Source organism: Oncorhynchus gorbuscha, linkage group LG21, assembly GCF_021184085.1.
Source record: "Oncorhynchus gorbuscha isolate QuinsamMale2020 ecotype Even-year linkage group LG21, OgorEven_v1.0, whole genome shotgun sequence".
In the NCBI taxonomy this organism is placed as follows: Eukaryota; Metazoa; Chordata; class Actinopteri; order Salmoniformes; family Salmonidae; genus Oncorhynchus; species Oncorhynchus gorbuscha.
In genome coordinates this window covers 31049517-31068281 of record NC_060193.1, presented here as the reverse complement: position 1 = coordinate 31068281, position 18765 = coordinate 31049517, and the positions used below count along the sequence as shown (strand labels likewise).

Here is an 18765-nt window from a genome sequence, read left to right as displayed (position 1 = left end):
TATGTCCAAACAGTGTTTTTGTAATGAATTTTTGGGAAGGAAAAACAATTTTTGTGTAAACCTAAATGACTAAAACCTGATTTTAAAAGTATGTATAAAACATATATCGATATTTAGATATATATATATTTAATTTTGATGTTCTTTGAGAACTAACAACTTACCAAAATAAAAGGAATTTAGCCGTATTGATTTTGCTGTTTGTTTGTGCAAAAAAACACATCATTAGCCATGCATGGCAAAATGCATAGAATTGCAGGAAATTAACTTTAAAAATGCAAACATTTCCCTACACCGCCAAGATGGGGGGGCACTAAAATGTTTTCTCAAATTCAGCCCAGCGCTGAAACCAAGGGCTATTGATCTACATGTATACCTCAACAGAATATGAATGTGTTCATCTATTGCTCTGGCAAATAATCAGAGGTGTACTACAGATTCAGACACTCTCAGAGGACAGTGGAAGTTGATAGGAAAGCTTATTTATTGTGTACAAACCGGCATGTTACGACTCGTTGGCCTTCTACAGAAGTTCTACAGAAAGAAAGAAAAATCATGAGGATTTCATTCGGAAGTGTCCATCTGAGTTTCTCGCCGCTGTTCCACAGTCTCGATCTATACATGGCCGTGTGGGCGACGCATGGCTGGTGCTAGTTCGGGTTCTTAATGCAGAGACGATATCGGTCTGTGAAGTCTCCTGTTCTTCCATAAAGAGCCAATTACAACTTTGCTAACGTCATCACAAGGTGATTCAGGGTTGTGAATGAGGCCTGGTCTGTGTCCAAAATGGCCTTGGTCTATTACGTAGAAATATCTCATTACACAGATTCAATTCCGCCTCACTAGAGGGCAACGCCAGGTCTAGGAGAAGGTCAGTAGATAAGCACAGCGCCATTGAGACACTGCATAGGTCTTTGATAATGGAGAGAAGACCTTGAGAATGTATTCAGGCTTGATGTGCTGCAAAAGAAGGCTTTTGATAGGATTACTGTCATTGGCGTAGTCCCCGTCTGTGATTTACTCCAATGGTAATTGGCTCAAGGGCAGGTTTTATTTTGTGTGTGTGTGTGTGTATGTGTATTGAAGTTGTGATGTATTCTATTTGTCCACAGAGCTGTTTAACATCTGTCTGGCCAGGGCAAGGGAGAAGTGGAAATCTATGCCTACTGCACCACCCACTGAACCAGAGACTGAAGGTAGTGATTGATTTGATTTATTGGGAGTACAAGGTAGAGAGAGGAAAAATATACTACTTTCATTTCTTTATCCCCTTTTTCTAAAGTGCTATTGGAAAAGTTTGACCTGTCTTACAAATGGTGGAGGATTTCAAAAAAATAACCTACAGAAGGTTACAAATGGTGGAGGATTATAAAAATAACCTACAGAAGGTTACAGAACTTGAGAGTTGGCTAAAAGAAACGTGTGATTGTTGAATCATTCAGTGTGTTTCTAACACGTTTTTCTATCCTTCCTGTCTGTCTCTGTCTGTGTGTCTGTCTGTCTCTGTCTGCGTGTCTGTCTGTCTGTGCGCATGTGTAGATGCAAGTTCGTCCCTGGCGGACAGAGAGGCCAGTCTGGAGCTGATTAAACTGGATATCTCCAGAACCTTCCCACACCTCTGTATCTTCCAACAGGTCAGTGGCAGAACAACCACCACAACGGTTTATTTAATAATAATATATGAACTCTATAGATGAGCACTTTATTCAGTAGATGAAATTAAATGAATTGGTGTGCATGTGTTGTCGATATGCGTGTGTGCGTATGTGTAGTGTAAGTGAATGTGTGTGGGTTTTGTGGGAGTGTGTGTATATAGTGTGTGTATATATAGGATTGTGAGTGTGCATAGAGTCAGTGCAGATAATCTGGGTAACCATTAATTAACTATTTAGCTCGGGGGTAGAAGCTGTCTTTAAGCCTGTTGGTCAGAGAGCTGATGCTCATTGTACTGTTTGCCAGACGAAAGCAGATTGAACAGTATGGGTTGGGTGGCTGGAGTCTTTGGTCATTTTCCGTCCCTTTCTCTGACACCACCTGATATAGAGGTCCTAGATGGCGGGGAGCTCGGCTCCAGTGATGTACTGGGCCGTCCGCATCACTCTCTTGTAGTGCTTTGCGGTCATTGGTGGTGCATTTGCCATACCAAGCGATGACGCAGCCAGTCAAGCTGCTCACAAATGGTGCAGCTGACAAATCTTCTCAGCCACCTGAGGGGGAGGAGACGCTGTCGTGCGCTCTTTACGACTGTGTTGGTGTGTGTGGACCATGTTAATTCCTTGGTGACGTGGACGCAGAGGAACTTCAAGCTTTCGACCCGCTCCACTACAGCCCCGTCGATGTGGATCGGGGATGCTCTGCCCTCTTTATCCTGTCTTACTGGCGTTGAGAGGGAGGTTGTTGTCATGGAACCACACTGCCATATCTCTGACCAACTCCCTGTAGGTTTTCTCATGGAAGTTGGTGAATAGTCCTACCACCGTTGTCGTCAGAACTTGTTGGAGTCGTGCGTGGCCACTCTGTCGTGGGTGAACAGGGAGTACAGGAGGGGACTAAGCACACACCCTTAAGGGGCCCCTGTGTTGATGGTCAGTGTAGCAGAGGTGTTGTTGCCTACCCTCACTACCTTGGGTCGTCCAGTCAGGCGAGTCCATAATCCAGTTAGAGAGGGAGGTGTTAAGTCCCAGGGTCCCCAGCTTAGTGATGAGTTTAGAGGGGACTATGGCGTTGAACGCTGAGCTGTAGTCTATGAACAGCATTCTCCGTTATTTCCCCTCTTATCCAGGTGGGAGAGCACAGTATGAAGTGCAATTGAAATAGCATCATATGTGGATCTGTTGGGGCTCTATGTGAATTGGGATGAGTCGAGGGTGTCTGGGATGATGGTGTTGATGTGTGTCATGACCATCCTTTCAAAGCACTTCATAATTACAGACGTGGGTGATACAAGGTGATAGTCATTTAGACAGGTTACCTTGGAGCTCTTGGGAACAGGGATGATGGTGGTCTGCTTGAAATATGTTGGGAACTGTTACAAACTGAGACAAGGCGAGATTGAAAATGTCAGAGAAGACACCCTAGGATTCCTTCTGTTGTTTTCAATGGTAATTAGCAGATAGTCTAAATGAATTTAAGGTGTTAAAATTCCTCCTGTGTTTGGACAGGGAGGGCCATACTACGACATGCTGCACAGCATCCTGGGAGCATACACCTGCTATAGGCCAGACGTTGGCTATGTAAGTACACACACACACACTTTATGAATTCCTGATTGTGCCTTTGTGTGAATGCGAAGTGTCTCAGTATTTAATGCCTTTTCGTCAGAAGCACAAGGGCCCCCACACAATAAGGGGTTAATCAGAAACCGTTCCTTCTATCTCAGTCCTATTGTGTAAGGTCATAGAAAAGCACTATCTTAGGCTATGAACAAAGTGTCAGTGAGTCATACGTTAGCCTAGGGGTTTGTCCCAAATGGTACCTTATTCCCTATATAGTGCAATACTTTTAACTAGAGCCCTATGCGCCCTGCTTAAAGGTAGTGCACTATATAGCGAAGGGGTTGTTATTTGGGGGACAGCCTCGCTCTGCTCAACGGAACAGCCGGTATATGTAGAGTCTGAGAGACCAGCAGCAGGCCTCCATCGCGCCAACAAGATTAGTCCAACCTTTCTGTGATATTTGCCCACCACACCTGGCCCTTTCTCTCTGTGTGTATGTTTATGTGTTTACATCTGTGTATTCCACTGCCGCACTGACCTAACTGTTTCGATCTCGTTTGGTTGAATTCGTCATCATGCTCCCGGGAACCTTCCACACATTAGAACTATCAGATTACTAAACCCACTTTTCAGCTCGTTTGTTATTGCCTTTTGAGTCTAATGAAACGAGTTGACAGTATGTGGTCAAAGCCTCTAAGTCAGTATACCCTACTCTAGACATGTTTACTGTGGCTGCACCACACCCATGCTGAGAAACGGCACACAGTGTGTTTACAGAGAAATGTATCTTGACGTCTGGAGGAGTATTATATAATGCAAGATCAATGAGTTAGCCTCTGTCCTAAGTATTCTGAAATAACCTTGAAATGGACATGGTCTAATTGACTCAACTAAACATCTGTACGTTTTTGGTTGTTTTCTTATTGAACCAGAAAATCAACGGTTATTTCTGGTTCTTTCTGAAAGTTAGCTGGCTAACTCATTGATCCTGCTTTGTACTATACAGCCCTGGACTGACCCCATATGTCAGGCCTTAGGATAGATTGAAGGCCTCTGGATAGATGGAGAGTTCGGGTTAAGTGTTCGATAATCTCCTTTTCCCCTTCTCATGATGACTAGTCCTCGTAGTAAGGCTCCTAGCACCAGTCATGAACACCACCACTAACACTTAACATAAAATGTCACCAGCACACTACCATAACCGTAAACATCACTAACACACTTATCTTGTGTGTTCATTTTTGAGTACACCGTCCTGAGATACAGTATATCAACATAGCTACAGCAATGTAGCACGATGAACATATACGTAACATAGTCACTAACACCTGTTCCTCCCTGGGGGTTCAGGTGCAGGGCATGTCGTTCATCGCGGCGGTGCTGATCCTCAACCTGGACACGCCGGACGCCTTCATAGCTTTCGCCAACCTGCTGAACAAGCCCTGTCAGATGGCCTTCTTCAGAGTGGACCACAGCCTTGTGAGTACAGTTTTGTTAGACACACACACACAGAGAGAGGCAGGCACACACACACGCAGTTAGTTGAATTTGGTGTTTGTGCTGGACTGGAACAAAAGCCTGCATACTTTGTTAGCACTGATTTGTACAATACACCACTGCAACCATAGCACTTAGCACCCTGTTGGCGACGGTAGCGACGTTATTACATTTGTCTGAGTCATAGACCACATAGCCCGGCTCTAGGAGCTATCTGACTCTGTTGTTTCTTCTTGCTTCTACCTCCTCAGATGTTGAAGTACTTTGCAGCATTTGAAGTGTTCTTTGAAGAAAACCTACCAAAGCTGTTTCTACATTTCAAGGAAAACAACTTGACCCCCGATATTTATTTAATTGACTGGTAAGTCAGACCCCCATCTCTTTCTCCCTCTCCTTTTCTCTCTTAGTCCTTTTGGCACATGTAAAATATGTGTACAAACTGTATTTTTGTGCCACGTAAATGAAATGAAAGATCACCCACCATTTACGAATGTGAAAAAAGATATTGATTAAAAGATTGGCACGTTTTTTCTCTGTGTAATATTTGCCCTTTGGAATGTGTTATTGTGGAGGAGACCGGACGTGTGAGTGGCTTTACTGGTGGTCTCCTCTCCCACCCCGTGCTCTCACCACTCAGCTGCCAGTTTTCACATCATCTGCTTATACACAGATTACGAGATGTGGAGGTGGAAGTCCAGAGAGAAGCACTGCACATAAAGCTATTGTACCATGTCAATAAATCCCATACAAACCAAAAGCGCCCCAGGAAAATGCATTTAATCCGTAGATAGTTTGAGAATTTTCTGATTTACAGAGCCTTATCTGTTCAAATGCCATTGTCCTTATCTGCATTCTCTTTCTCACTCTCTCTTCTTGCTCATTGTTATATTTTTGGGCATTGGACTGTGTGTGGTTTTGTGCTCGTCAGCGTATGCTTGGTGTGTTTGCGTCCATGTCTCGATGGACTACTCACGCCCGTGAATGTGTTTGGGTGTGAAAATAACGGCAGGCCTCTTGTCTGTACGATACCTTTTGTACCTCAATGCTTCAATATGGAAAGGTGTAACCAAATAAGGTATCTTTCTATCTATCTATAGGATCTTCACCCTGTACAGTAAGTCGCTGCCGTTGGACCTGGCGTGTCGGGTGTGGGACGTGTTCTGTCGCGACGGTGACGAGTTCCTGTTCCGGGTGGCCCTGGGCATCCTGCGCCTATACGAAGACGTGTTGACCCGCATGGACTTCATCCACAACGCCCAGTTCCTCACCCGCCTTCCTGACCACATCTCCCCCGACCAGCTCTTCTCACACATCCACGCCGTCCACATGACAAGCAAGAACAGGAAATGGGGGCAGGTGAGATGACACACATAGACGTGGACATCTCTGGTTTTCCTCGATTTCTTTTGATTTTAGGAGGGATGTGCTAAGAAGCATTCTGAGGCAGCTGACTTCAAAATAGTATCTTGAAAATAGACATTCTTTCAGGTGCGGCGCAACAGAGTTAGAAAGGTGGGCGGAGAGACACTTATGTCAGCTCTAGGTTTGTGCTTTGTTGGTTAGCACCACTGCCTATGTCCAGCATTCTAAAGAATGAGGCTTGATGGAATTTCCTGGAAGCCCTTTCCTATGTGATTTGAATAGATGAGGTCACGCCATGCTTCTTCCTTTTGAGTATGGTATGAACTCCATGCCCCTTGCTTAACATGACTGATATTTCCTTGTTTCTCCTTTTGGCGTCCTCAGGTTCTTCAGGCCTTGCAGGAGCGGAACAGTCCAGTCCTAAAGCGCTGAGTCCAGTTAATCAGGAGCAAAATGACACAGACACTAGCTCATTCTCCGATCCAGTACTCCACCTGACCATATGAAACACTGGACGAGCCCAGGCCAGGCTGTGTGTGAGAGCTGCCATCTGGGCCCCGGATAGACATGCCCTCCCTGGCATGGACCTACCCAGGCTCGGCGTGTTCACGGATGGGGAAAACCAGCCACTGTGTTCCCCCTGGACCTGGTTCATGGAGCAGAGACACTGGAGGTCTGGAAAAGACTGGGGTAAGGGGGTACGAGGATTTATTATGATCCCCCCCTCAGCACATGTTGTGTACCCCTTCCCCAAATCGAACCGGGCAGACGAAGGATGCTCTCGAATGTACTGTACACTCCCAAATGTCTACAGCACGGATGTTCCTCTTTATCTCTCCTCACTCTTTCTCTCACTTTTTCACTCCCTGTGTCTCTCCTCTTTCTCACTTTCTCCTCTCTTTCTACCTCTACTCCCAGCCTCTGTTGCCATTGGTCATTCCTGCAAATCAGCTGCGATTTTTACTGTTAGCCTTTGTTTTTTTTGTTTTTTTTTGGTTTGAATGTGGTTTCAACGTGTTTTTAATTTGTTTGCCGTTTATTCGTTTGTTTTTATTTGTTTCCGTACCATTCTATGACGTAAAGACTCCCAAGGAGAAGCCGTGGGTGTTTGTGATTTGGGGACAACTGTTCATCGTCTTGAAAAGAGGGGGTAGTGAATTGATTTTATTCTTCTGAAGATTCATCAGAAATACAACAAATAGCCTATTTCTTTTGGTATGTAGTATTGTTTGAGACACCACAATGTTACGGTTCACTTTTTAAAGAAACATTTGACCAAAATGGAAAATAAGCTACTTGGAAAAATAAATGAAGTGATATTTAATGATGTCCTACACATACACTAAAGTGGTTTTAAACTGGAACAGCTAAGGTGGATTATGAGAATCTTCTGTGTCGTTGTGTGACACACACACCATATTGGTTGCATTTTTTTCTGTTATTTTCTTTTTTGCACATTTCATTTGTCATCAATGAGCTATTCTGTTTTCTTTGTTTCTATTTGAAGTGTCATATCTTAATATATGTAACGGTTTGATTTTGAAGCTGCTTCACCGAATGTGTTTTGCAATGTGTGCAATAGAAGACTCCGGAAATGAAAAGAGATTGCTGAGGATTTTCTGTGTCCCTACTATTGAAAATGCTGGTATCCCCATTTGGCCTCAGTATGCCCTTCCTCTATTGGAGGTCTTACTCCTTGGTGAGGAGCAGAGTGGCTCGGGTCTATTGCACGCTGTATGTTCCCTGTTCCCGTAATGCCTTTCGTCATGTAGCTGAAAGACCTGAGTCATGTTAGGAGCTCTGATTTACCCCGTTTCAAACTAACGGAACACACCAGCCTTGGTTTCAAGGTGTGAGCACAATGGGAGAGAGTTGTTCAACAAGATGCTTTGGTGTGGTGTTTAGTTCACAGCTCCTACTACTGCTTTCATGTCTGCCGCCACCACCACCACCTGCCAAAAAGATAACTCCTCTGTAGATGATTCTGAATGTATTGGAGGCTAGGTCCAAATGCAGGTACTGTACAGAACGCTCCGTACTCTAGAGCCCTTTGGGGATCACTCCTCACCCCCCTGTGCACGTAGACATTCAGATCACTGTACGAGGACGGATGCACTCCATTCCCCCCGCTCCCTTTTTGCGGTGAACACTGCAGTACTGCAATAAAAAATAACAATCATTCTTGTCACCTCGTGCAGTTTCACCCCAGTCGTTTCACACTGTCGTTTAGACAATTTATCCCATGTTTTTACGATTTTTATTTTGTCTTGAGTATTTACTGTTATCAGTGTCCCTCGCGCGTGACCATCGAGGATCCTTGTATGTGTGTTTGTTGTGTGTATGTGCTTTTGAAGAGCTTCCGGCAACTCCGATAGCATGTGAACACGCCTTATATCACAGAAGTGCAACCTGGTAAGTATAAATGGCCCCCGTTTTAAATTATTGAATACATTTTTTAAAACATTTTTGTAGTAAATCTGCTTTTTATGCTTTGTTTTGATTTGTCAGTTTGACTATGTCCTCTTGTTTTAATGTGTGACATGTCCAACGTACCCTTTTCTGTTGTATTCTGTTGAGTTGGACTTGGGTGGCAGGGTAGCAAGGTCAACTGGAGCTGTATATAACTACTGTTTTATTAAATAAATGATCTATTCATACCGGTTAACTTGACTGACCCATGTTAACTTTTATCTCTACTACTTGTGTGTGTGTTGTCATTGTTTTTCCATAGTTGCAGAGCAAGTGATCGCCAGGAAACCGCTTCATAGCCAAAGGTGGTGTAGAGCAGGGGTATTCAACTCTAACCCAACGAGATCCGGAACATGCTGTTTTTCTGTTTTGTCTGATAATTAATTGCACCCACCTGGTGTTCCAGGTCTAAAATCGGTCCCCGTGATAAGAGGGGAACATTATTTTTAAATGCAGTGGAACTGGTTTATTCATTTTTATAAAACAACAGCCATACATGAACAAAAGACAGACACACACACATTTCAACAAACATCAGTGACATCATACCTGCTCAGACCCACATGTTCCCACCACAACCATTACATATCACATATGTCTCAACCACACTCCTCCTTCATCCCTTGGAACTTTCCAGTGCGTGTAGCGCTCTGCCATATGGCCTCAAATTGCACTGTTCTATTTTTCTCCGTAGCACACACATTTTCAATATTTAAATAATAGTACATTTGATTCATCTACTCTCGTAGTGATGGAGAATCATTTGATTTCCAGTTAAGTAGATACTTTTCTTCCTCAATGATTTTGAAAAAAATATTGGTCCACCCCATTGGGTATCCCACAGCACCCTCATATGCCATGTCTTGAAATATGCACATAGACTGATTAATGGCGCCGGAGCAGAAGGCAGACATTTTACGTGCCCCCAACCAATATTTTATTTTTTATTTATCTGCGTTGTTTAACTTATTTTTTTACTCATTTTGTACATAATGTTGCCGCTACTGTCTCTTATGACCGAAAATAACTTCTAGACATCAGGACTGCGATTACTCACCACGGACTAGCAGAATCCTTTTTCTTCCAAGACTCTGACGAGCCCAAGGCGGAGGATATACGGCTCCCTCGGGAACAGGCCCCGACCCCAGTGATCTGCGTGAAGAGGGGGTGGAGAAAGAGAGACCGGAGAACGGGCTGCCTTCTGAGAATTTGGAGGCTATCGAATAAACCCCCACTTCCCTCAATTCTACTAGCAAACATGCAATCTTTGGACAATAAAATCGACGAGTTACGGGGAAGATTTAAACTACCAACAGGATTAAAAACTGTAACATCCTATGCTTCAGGGAGTCGTGGCTGAACGACGACATACAGCTGGCTGGTTATACGATGTACCGGCAGGATAGAACAGCCGCGTCTGGTAAGACCAGGGGTGGGGGACTGTCTATTTGAGCTGGTGCACGATATTTAAGGAAGTCTCAAGCTATTTGCTTGCCTGAGGTTGAGTATGTCATGATAAGCTGTAGACTACCTACCGAGAGAGTTCTCATCGGTACCCTTCGTAGCTGTTTACATACCACCTCAGTCAGCGGTTGGCACTAAGATCGTGTTGAATGAGCTGTATTCCGCCATAAGCAAACAAGAACCCTTTACCCAGAGGTGGCGCTCTTATTAGCCGGGGACTTTTCTGCAGGGAAACTTAAATCAGTTTCACCAAATTTCTATCAGCATGTTAAATGTGCAACCAGAGGGAAAAGAACTCTGGACCACCTATCCTCCACACACAGAGACTCATACAAAGCTCTCCCTCGCCCTCCATTTGGCAAATCTTACAAGCAAAAAATTACAGCAGGAAGCACCACTGACTAGATCAATAAAAAAGTGGTCAGATGAAGCAGATGCTAAGCTACAGGACTGTTTTGCTAGCACAGACTGGAATATGTTCCGGGACTCCACTACTGGCATTGAGGAGTATACCACATCTGTCATTGGCTTCATCAATAAGTGCATCGATGACGTCGTTCCCACAGTGACCGTACATACATACCCCAACCAGAAGCCATGGATTACAGGCAGCATCGACACTGAGCTAAAGGCTAGAGCTGCCGCTTTCAAGGAGCGGGACTCTAACCCGGAAGCTTCTAAGAAGTCCCGCTATGCCCTCCGACGAACCATTAAACAGGCAAAGCGCCAATACAGGATTAAGATCGAGTCGTACTACACCGGCTCTGATGCTCGTCGGATGTGTCAGGGCTTTCAAAACCATTACGGACTACAAAGGGAAGCACAGCCAAGAGCTGCCCAGTGACACGAGCCTACCAGATGAGAGAAACTACTTTTATGCTCGCTTTGAGGCAAATAACACTGAAACATGCATGAGAGCACCAGCTGTACTGGAAGAATGTGTGATCACGCTCTCCGCAGCTGATGTGAATAGAACCTTTAGACAGGTCAACATTCACAAGGCCGCAGGGCCAGATGGATTACCAGTCTACTGCGAGCATGCGCTGACAAACTAGCAAGTGTCTTCACTGACATTTTTAACCTCTCCCTGTCCAAGTCTGTAATACCAACATGTTTTAAGCAGACCACCATAGTGCCTGTGCCCAAGAACACTAAGGTAACCTGCCTAAATGACTGCTGACCCGTAGCACTCACGTCTATCGCCATGAAGTGCTTTGAAAGGCTGGCTCACATCAACACCATTATCCCAGAAACCCTAGACCCACTCCAATGTGCATACCGCTCCAACAGATCCACAGATGATGCAATCTTTATTGCACTCCATACCGCCCTTTCCCACCTGGACAAACGGAACACCTATGTGAGAATGCTATTCATTGACTACAGCTCAGCGTTCAACACCTTAGTGCCCTCAAAGCTCATTGCTAAGCTAAGGACCCTGGGACTAAACACCTCCCTCTGCAACTGGATCCTGGACTTCCTGACGGGCCGCCCCCAGGTGGTAAGCGTAGGTAACAACACATCAGCCAAGCTGATCCTCAACACAGGGACCCCTCAGGGGTGCGTGCTCAGCCCTCTCCTGTACTCCCTCGTGACTGCATGACCAGGCACGACTCCAACACCATCATTAAATTTGCCGATGACACAACGGCAGTAGGCCTAATCAACAACAACGAGACAGCCTATAAGGAGGAGGTCAGAGACCTGACCATGTGCTGCCAGGACAGCAACCTCTCCCTCAATGATCAAGACAAAGGAGATGATTGTGGACTACAGGAAAAAGAGGACATCCACGCCCCCATTCTCATCGATGGGGCTGCAGTGGAGCAAGTTGACAGCTTCAAGTTTCTTGGTGTCCACATCACCAACAAACTAGCATGGTCCAAGCACACCAAGACAGTCGTGAAGCGGGCACGACAAAACGTATTCCCCCTCAGGAAACTGAAAAGATTTGTCATGGGTCCTCAGATTCTCAAAAGGTTCTACAGCTGCACCATCAAGAGCATGATGGTTGACTGGTTGCATCACTGCCTGGTATGGCAACTGCTCGGCCTCCGACCGCAAGGCACTACAGAGGGTAGTGCGAACGGCCCAGTACATCACTGGTGCCAAGCATCCTGCCATCCAGGACCTCTATACCAGGTGTTGTCAGAGGAAGGCCCTAAAAACTGTCAAAGACTCCAGCCACCCCAGTCATAGACTGTTCTCTCTGCTACCGCACAGCGAGCGGTCCTGGAGTGCCAGGTCTTGGTCTAAGAGTCTTCTAACAGCTTCTATCCCCCAAGCCCCATAAGACTCCTGAACATCTAGTCAAATGGCTACCCAGACTATTTGCATTGCCCCACCCCCACCCCATCCACACCACTGCCACTCTCTGTTGTCATCGATGTATAGTCACTTTAATAATTCTACCTACATGTACATACTACCTCAACTAACCGGTGCCCCTGCACATTGACTGTACATTTATCTTGTATCCTTGTTTTTTTAAAACTGCACTGTTGGTTAGGGGTTTGTAAGTAAGCATTTCACTGTAAGACCTGTTGGTCTACACCTGGTGCATGTGTCACGTTCGCCATAACGAGGAGACCAAGGCACAGCGGGATGAGAATAGATTCCTCTTTATTAAACGAAGAATACTTAAACAAACTAACAAAACAATAAAACGAACGCGAAGCTATAAACACTAGTGCTGACACAGGCAACTATACAAAGACAATAACCCACAGATAAACCAAGGAATATGGATACCTAAATATGGTTCCCAATAAGAGACAATAAATAAACAGCTGCCTCTGATTGAGAACCAATCTAGGCAACCATAGACCTATATAAACCCCTAGACTAGTTAACCCCTAGACATACAAAAAAAACTAGACAATACAAAAACGCACATACCACCCTCGTCACACCCTGGCCTAACCAAAATAATAAAGAAAACTAAGGTCAGGGCGTGACAGTATGTGACTAATACAATTTGATTTGATTGACAATGTAAATTTACCTTTAATCAAACTTCTGACACCCAACTTTCTAACTCTGACCATTGCTTTTATGACTTTATTCCGCTCCCAGAAGCAATGAATTATTGATTTGTTTTACACTTAAGACCTGACTCTGCTTGTTGTGCTGTAGAATTTGTGAATTTTTCTCTTATAAATTCTATACAAGAGTTTATACTGGATTAAGAGTAATTTCCCTTGGTCTTGTTCCTAGATCAGTTATTTTTTTTCTAACAGAGAGCCTATTTAATTGACAATCTGCAAGGCTTTGTATATTTTACCTATCATGTGAGTCAAATAGGATTCCCTCAATATTGCTCTGATGTCCAAAAGCTTTTTCTTTTCGTTTTGGGAAATTGTTGCATTATGAGCTGACGTGAAAGATTCCATGTTGACTTATAGTATGTCATCTTTTTATACAGATGGAAATGTTCCTGATGAATGCTGTTTCCAGTATTACCAAAGAAGAATCGCCAAACAATTAATGGTGGCATATGAAATGACCAGATCTGACTGCACTCATAAGGGGGTCATGTATGTAGCCTAAAATAAGTTTCCTTGTCATACATATTTTACACACACACACACACACACACTACACCTACAGTAGTGATATTTATTTTGATATTTATTTTGAGCACATGTGACAGTCTGGAGACACCGTGGAGAACGTTCTGCTGCCTGCAACATCCTCCAGCATGACTGGTTTGGCGGTGGGTCAGTCATGGTGTGGGGTGGCATTTCTTTGGGGGGCCACACAGCCCTCCATGTGCTCGACAGAGGTAGCCTGACTGCCATTAGGTACCGAGATGAGATCCTCAGACCCCTTGTGAGACTACATGCTAGTGTGGATGGCCCTGGGTTCCTCCTAATGCAAGACAATGCTAGACCTCATGTGGCTGGAGTGTGTCAGCAGTTCCTGCAAGAGGAAGGCATTGATGCTATGGACTGGCCCGCCCGTTCCCCAGACCTGAATCCAATTGAGCACATCTGGGACATCATGTCTCGCTCCATCCACTAACGCCACGTTGCACCACAGACTGTCCAGGAGTTGGCGGATGCTTTAGTCCAGGTCTGGGAGGAGATCCCTCAGGAGACCATCTGCCACCTCATCAGGAGCATGCCCAGGCGTTGTAGGGAGGTCATAAAGGCACGTGGAGGCCACACACACTACTGAGCCTCATTTTGACTTGTTTTAAGGACATTACATCAAATTTGGATCAGCCTGTAGTGTGGTTTTCCACTTTAATTTTGAGTGTGACTCCAAATCCAGACCTCCATGGGTTGATAAATTTGATTTCCATTGATCATTTTTGTGTGATTTTGTTGTCAGCACATTCAACTATGTAAAGAAAAATGTATTTAATAAGAATATTTCATTCATTCAGATCTAGGATGTGGTTTTTTAGTGTTCCCTTTATTTTTTTGAGCAGTGTGTGTATATATATATATATTTCATCTTTATTTAACCAGGTAGGCTACTTGAGAACAAGTTCTCATTTGCAACTGCAACCTGGTCAAGATAAAGCAAAGCAGTTTGACACATACAACAACAGAGTTACACATGGAATAAACAAACACACAATCACTAATACAGTACAAAAATCTATATACAGCATGTGCTGTAGGATAAGAGAAGGCAATAATGGTGGCAAATTCATTACAATAATTAATAAATAAAAAATGTAACCTTTATTTTACTAGGCAAGTCAGTTAAGAACAAATTCTTATTTACAATGACGGCCTAGGAACAGTGGGTTAACTGCCTGTTCAGGGGCAGAACGACAGATTTGTACCTTGTCAGCTCGGGGGTTTGAACTTGCAACCTTCCGGTTACTAGTCCAATGCTCTAACCACTAGGCTACCCTGCCACCCCATATAGCAATTAAACACTGGAATGGTATGATGTGCAGAAGACGAATGTGCAAGTTGGTGATACTGGGGTGCAAAGGAGCAAGATAAATAAATACAGTAGGGGGATGAGGTAGATTGGATGGGCTATTTACATATGAGCTATGTACAGGTGCAGTGATCTGTGAGCTGGTGCTTAAAGCTAGTGAGGGAGGTAAGAGTCTCCAGCTTCCAAGATTTTTGCAGTTTGTTCCAGTCATTGGCAGCAGAGAACTGGAAGGATAGGCGGCCAAAGGAAGAATTGGCTTTGGGGGTGACCAGTGAGATATACCTGCTGGAGCGTGTGCTACGGGTGGGTGCTGCTATGGTGACCAGTGAGCTGAGATAAGGCGGGCCTTTACCTAGCAGAGACTTGTAGATGACCTGGAGCCAGTGGGTTTGTCCACGAGTATGAAGCGAGGGCCAGCCAACGAAAGCAGACAGGTCTCAGTGGTGGGTAGTATATGGGGCTTTGGTGACAAAACGGGTGGCACTGTGATAGACTGCATCCAATTTGTTGAGTAGAGTGTTGGGGGCTATTTTGTAAATGACATCGTCGAGGATCGGTAGGATGGTCAGTTTTATGAGGGTATGTTGGTAGAGTGATGGATGCTTTGTTTGTGAAATAGGAAGCCGATTGTAGATTTGGAGATGTTTAATGTGAGTCTGGAAGGAGAGTTTACAGTCTAACCAGCGCAGGGCTGTTGACAGGGGTAGGGGTAGCCAGGTGGAAAGCACGGCCAGCCATAGACAAATGATTTTTGAAATTCTCAATTATTGTGGATTTATCAGTAGTGACAGTGTTTACTAGCCTCAGTGCAGTGGGCAGCTGGGAGGAGGTGTTCTTATTCTCCATGGACTTTAGTGTCCCAGAACTTTTTGAGTTTGTACTACAGGATGCAAATTTCTGTTTGAAAAAGCTAGCCTTAGCTTTCCTAACTGCCAGTGTATATTGGTTCCTAACATCCCTGAAAAGTTGCATATCACGGGGGCTATTCTATGCTAATGCAGAACGCCAGGATGTTTTTGTGCTGGTCAAGGATAGACAGGTCTGGAGTGAACCAAGGGCTATATCTATTCCTAGTTCTACATTTTTTAAACGGAGCGTGCTTATTTAAGATGGTGAGGAAGGTACTTTTAAAGAATAACCAGCCATCCTCTACTCGATTAGAAAGACCTGTTCGCTGAAGTGTTTTAGGGAGCGTTGGACAGTGATGAGGGGTTGTCGTTTGACCGCAGGTCCATTACGGATGCAGGCAATGAGGCTGAGATCTTTGTTGAAAACAGCAGAGTTGTATTTGGAGGAGGGGTTAGTTAGGATGATATCTATGAGGGTGCCCGTGTTTATGGATTTGGGGTTGTACCTGGTAGGCTAATTGATCATTTGTGTGAGATTGAGGGCAACAAGCTTAGATTGTAGGATGGCCGGGGTGTTAAGAATGTCCCAGTTTAGGTCACCTAGCAGCACGAGCTCAGAAGATCGATGGGGAGCAATCAATTCACATATGGTGTCCAGGGCACAGCTGGGGCAGAGGGTGGCAAGCGGCAACGGTGAGAGACTTGTTTCTGGAAAGGTGCATTTTTAGAAGTAGAAACTTGAATTGTTTTGGTAAAGACCTGGATAATAAGACAGAACTCTGCAGTAGATTGCAACACCGCCCCCTTTGGCAGTTCTATCTTGGCGGAAAATGTTAGAGATGGAAATTTCAGGGTTTTTGGTGGTTTTCTTAAGCCAGGATTCAGACACGGCTAAGACATCAGGGTTGGCAGAGTGTGCTAAAGCAGTGAATAAAGCAAACTTAAGGAGTAGTCTTCTAATGTTAACATGCATGAAACCAAGGCTTTTACGGTTACAGAAGTCAACAAATTAGAGCACCTGGGAAGTAGGAGTGGAGCTAGGCATTGCAGGTCCTGGATTAGCCTCTACATCACCAGAGAAACAGAGGAGAATTAGGATAAGGGTACGGCTAAAGGCTATAGGAACTGGCCGTCTAGCACGTTTGGAACAGAGCAAAGGGAGCAGGTTTCTGGGCACGATAGCATAGATTCAAGGCATAATGTACAGGCAAAGGCATGGTAGGAGGAGAGGACATTGGAGGTAAACCTAGGCATTGAGTAATGAAGAGAGAGATATAGTCTCTAGAGATGTTTAAACCAGGTGATGTCATCGCATATGTGGGAGGTGGAACAACATGGTTGGTTAAGGCATATTGAGCAGGGCTAGAGGCTCTACAGTGAAATGAGAGAGTAATCACTAACCAGGACAGTAATGGACAAGGCGTATTGATATTTGGGAGAGGCATGCATCGCCAAGTGATCGTATGGATCCAGTGAGTGGTTCGGCTGGCTGGGAACACAGCGATTCAGACAGTTAGCAGGCCGGGGCTAGCAAGCTAGCAGTTAGCAGGCCGGGGCTAGCAAGCTAGCATAAGGGCCTTAGAGGGACGTCGTGATGGGGGAAAGTCTGTTTTTGTCTCCTCGTGCGGTGACGTTGATAGACCAGTCGTGAAATTAGTAGGGTTCCAAGTAGCAGAGGGGTCCAAGTCCAATTGGCAAAATGGGTATAGTGGTCCAAGAAACTGGCCGATGGATCAGCTAACAGTCCAATTAGCAGAATGGGCCTTCAGGGGACGTCGCGCCTGAGGGGCCTGTTGGAATCCTCGGGCAGATTATGTCGGTATTTGTAGCCGTGGAGTGGGCATCAGGAGTAGCCCAGGAGCCCTAGCCGGGAGATGGGTCTAGCATTGGCTAGCTCCAGGCTAGTTGGTGCTTGTACTGGGACGGAAACGTTAGCCAGGAGTAGTCAACCCGGGTTGCGGTTAGCTAGCTGCCATGATCCAGATGAAAAGGTTCAGAGTTTGAGGTTGGAATCCGGGGATATGGAGAGAAAAATAGGTCAGGTATGCTCTGGTTTGAAACGCGTTGTACGAACTGAAGAGAGCTTTCTGAGCTAAAGGTTAGCTGACTGATAGCGGTTAGCTTCAGTTGATGTATTCCAGTTTGGAGGTAAATAGAAATACTTTAGGGGGAAAAAACCAAATCCATTAGGTGAGGCGGGTTGCAGGAGATTATTTTGAAGTTGAGGTTTAGGATAAATATTAAAAAGAATGTGAAGGAAAAGAGAAAAATATATATACATGGGACGAGACAAGACAAAGATGTCTGACTGCTACGCCATCTTGGAAATCTTATGTGTATGCCATGTTCAATAGGCAATGATCAATAGGCCATGTTAAAGTAAAGTACATACATAGGGGATATTTAAGTGTCTGTGAAAGGAAGGCACAGAGATTTTTTTAAATCAAGGCAACTCAATTATAAAAGCCCTTACCTTGAACTACACATTATTTTTATTTTTTTACATTGTTGTGTGTCCCACTAGGCTATAAATAGGAGCTAAGTGCAATTGTTAGTTCACTCTGAGGAAGACCCTTTGGAAGTTTCTCTTTTGGTAAGCCCTTTTGTTGGATTTTCATAATTGAACTCTTATCTATACATTGTATCACTTTTCTTTATAAGCTTTTACTTTTTCTTCTCTCACAAACATTTAGCATGTATGAACAATACTGAGCCAACAGGCTCTTGATCAATCTTACCATTTTGTATGGCTTGTTTTTTTTATACAGCATGTTGGGTGTCATTTTACTTTATTATATTTTTCTTGTTATATCCATCATAGTATGTAACCTCATATCTATGAAATCCTGCAATGTTTATTTAGGTCAAACCACACATTTAGTGAAGCCCACAGGGCTGACAATGGCATAGCCATATAAGCTGGTTTCTATTCTTATTAACTCAACTAGATCTTCGATCATCAGTGTCATTTTAGCTACAGGGTCAATCAGAGAGACTAAGGGATGGGT

General features: G+C 44.4%; 1 protein-coding gene across 2 annotated transcripts in view; it reads left to right on the top strand.

The window, feature by feature from the left end:
- The window catches only part of LOC124008080 (TBC1 domain family member 14-like), a 63942-nt gene extending 56324 nt beyond the window's left edge, over nucleotides 1-7618 (top strand). For both annotated transcript variants that reach the window (XM_046319007.1, XM_046319008.1), the window contains 7 exons: nucleotides 1113-1196; nucleotides 1540-1634; nucleotides 3162-3233; nucleotides 4566-4694; nucleotides 4964-5073; nucleotides 5810-6068; nucleotides 6459-7618. In XM_046319007.1, coding sequence (XP_046174963.1) covers nucleotides 1113-1196; nucleotides 1540-1634; nucleotides 3162-3233; nucleotides 4566-4694; nucleotides 4964-5073; nucleotides 5810-6068; nucleotides 6459-6506 — 797 coding nt within the window. In that variant the 3' untranslated portion in view covers nucleotides 6507-7618. The remainder of the gene's footprint in view (nucleotides 1-1112; nucleotides 1197-1539; nucleotides 1635-3161; nucleotides 3234-4565; nucleotides 4695-4963; nucleotides 5074-5809; nucleotides 6069-6458) is intronic.
- Nucleotides 7619-18765: the final 11147 nt, after the last annotated feature.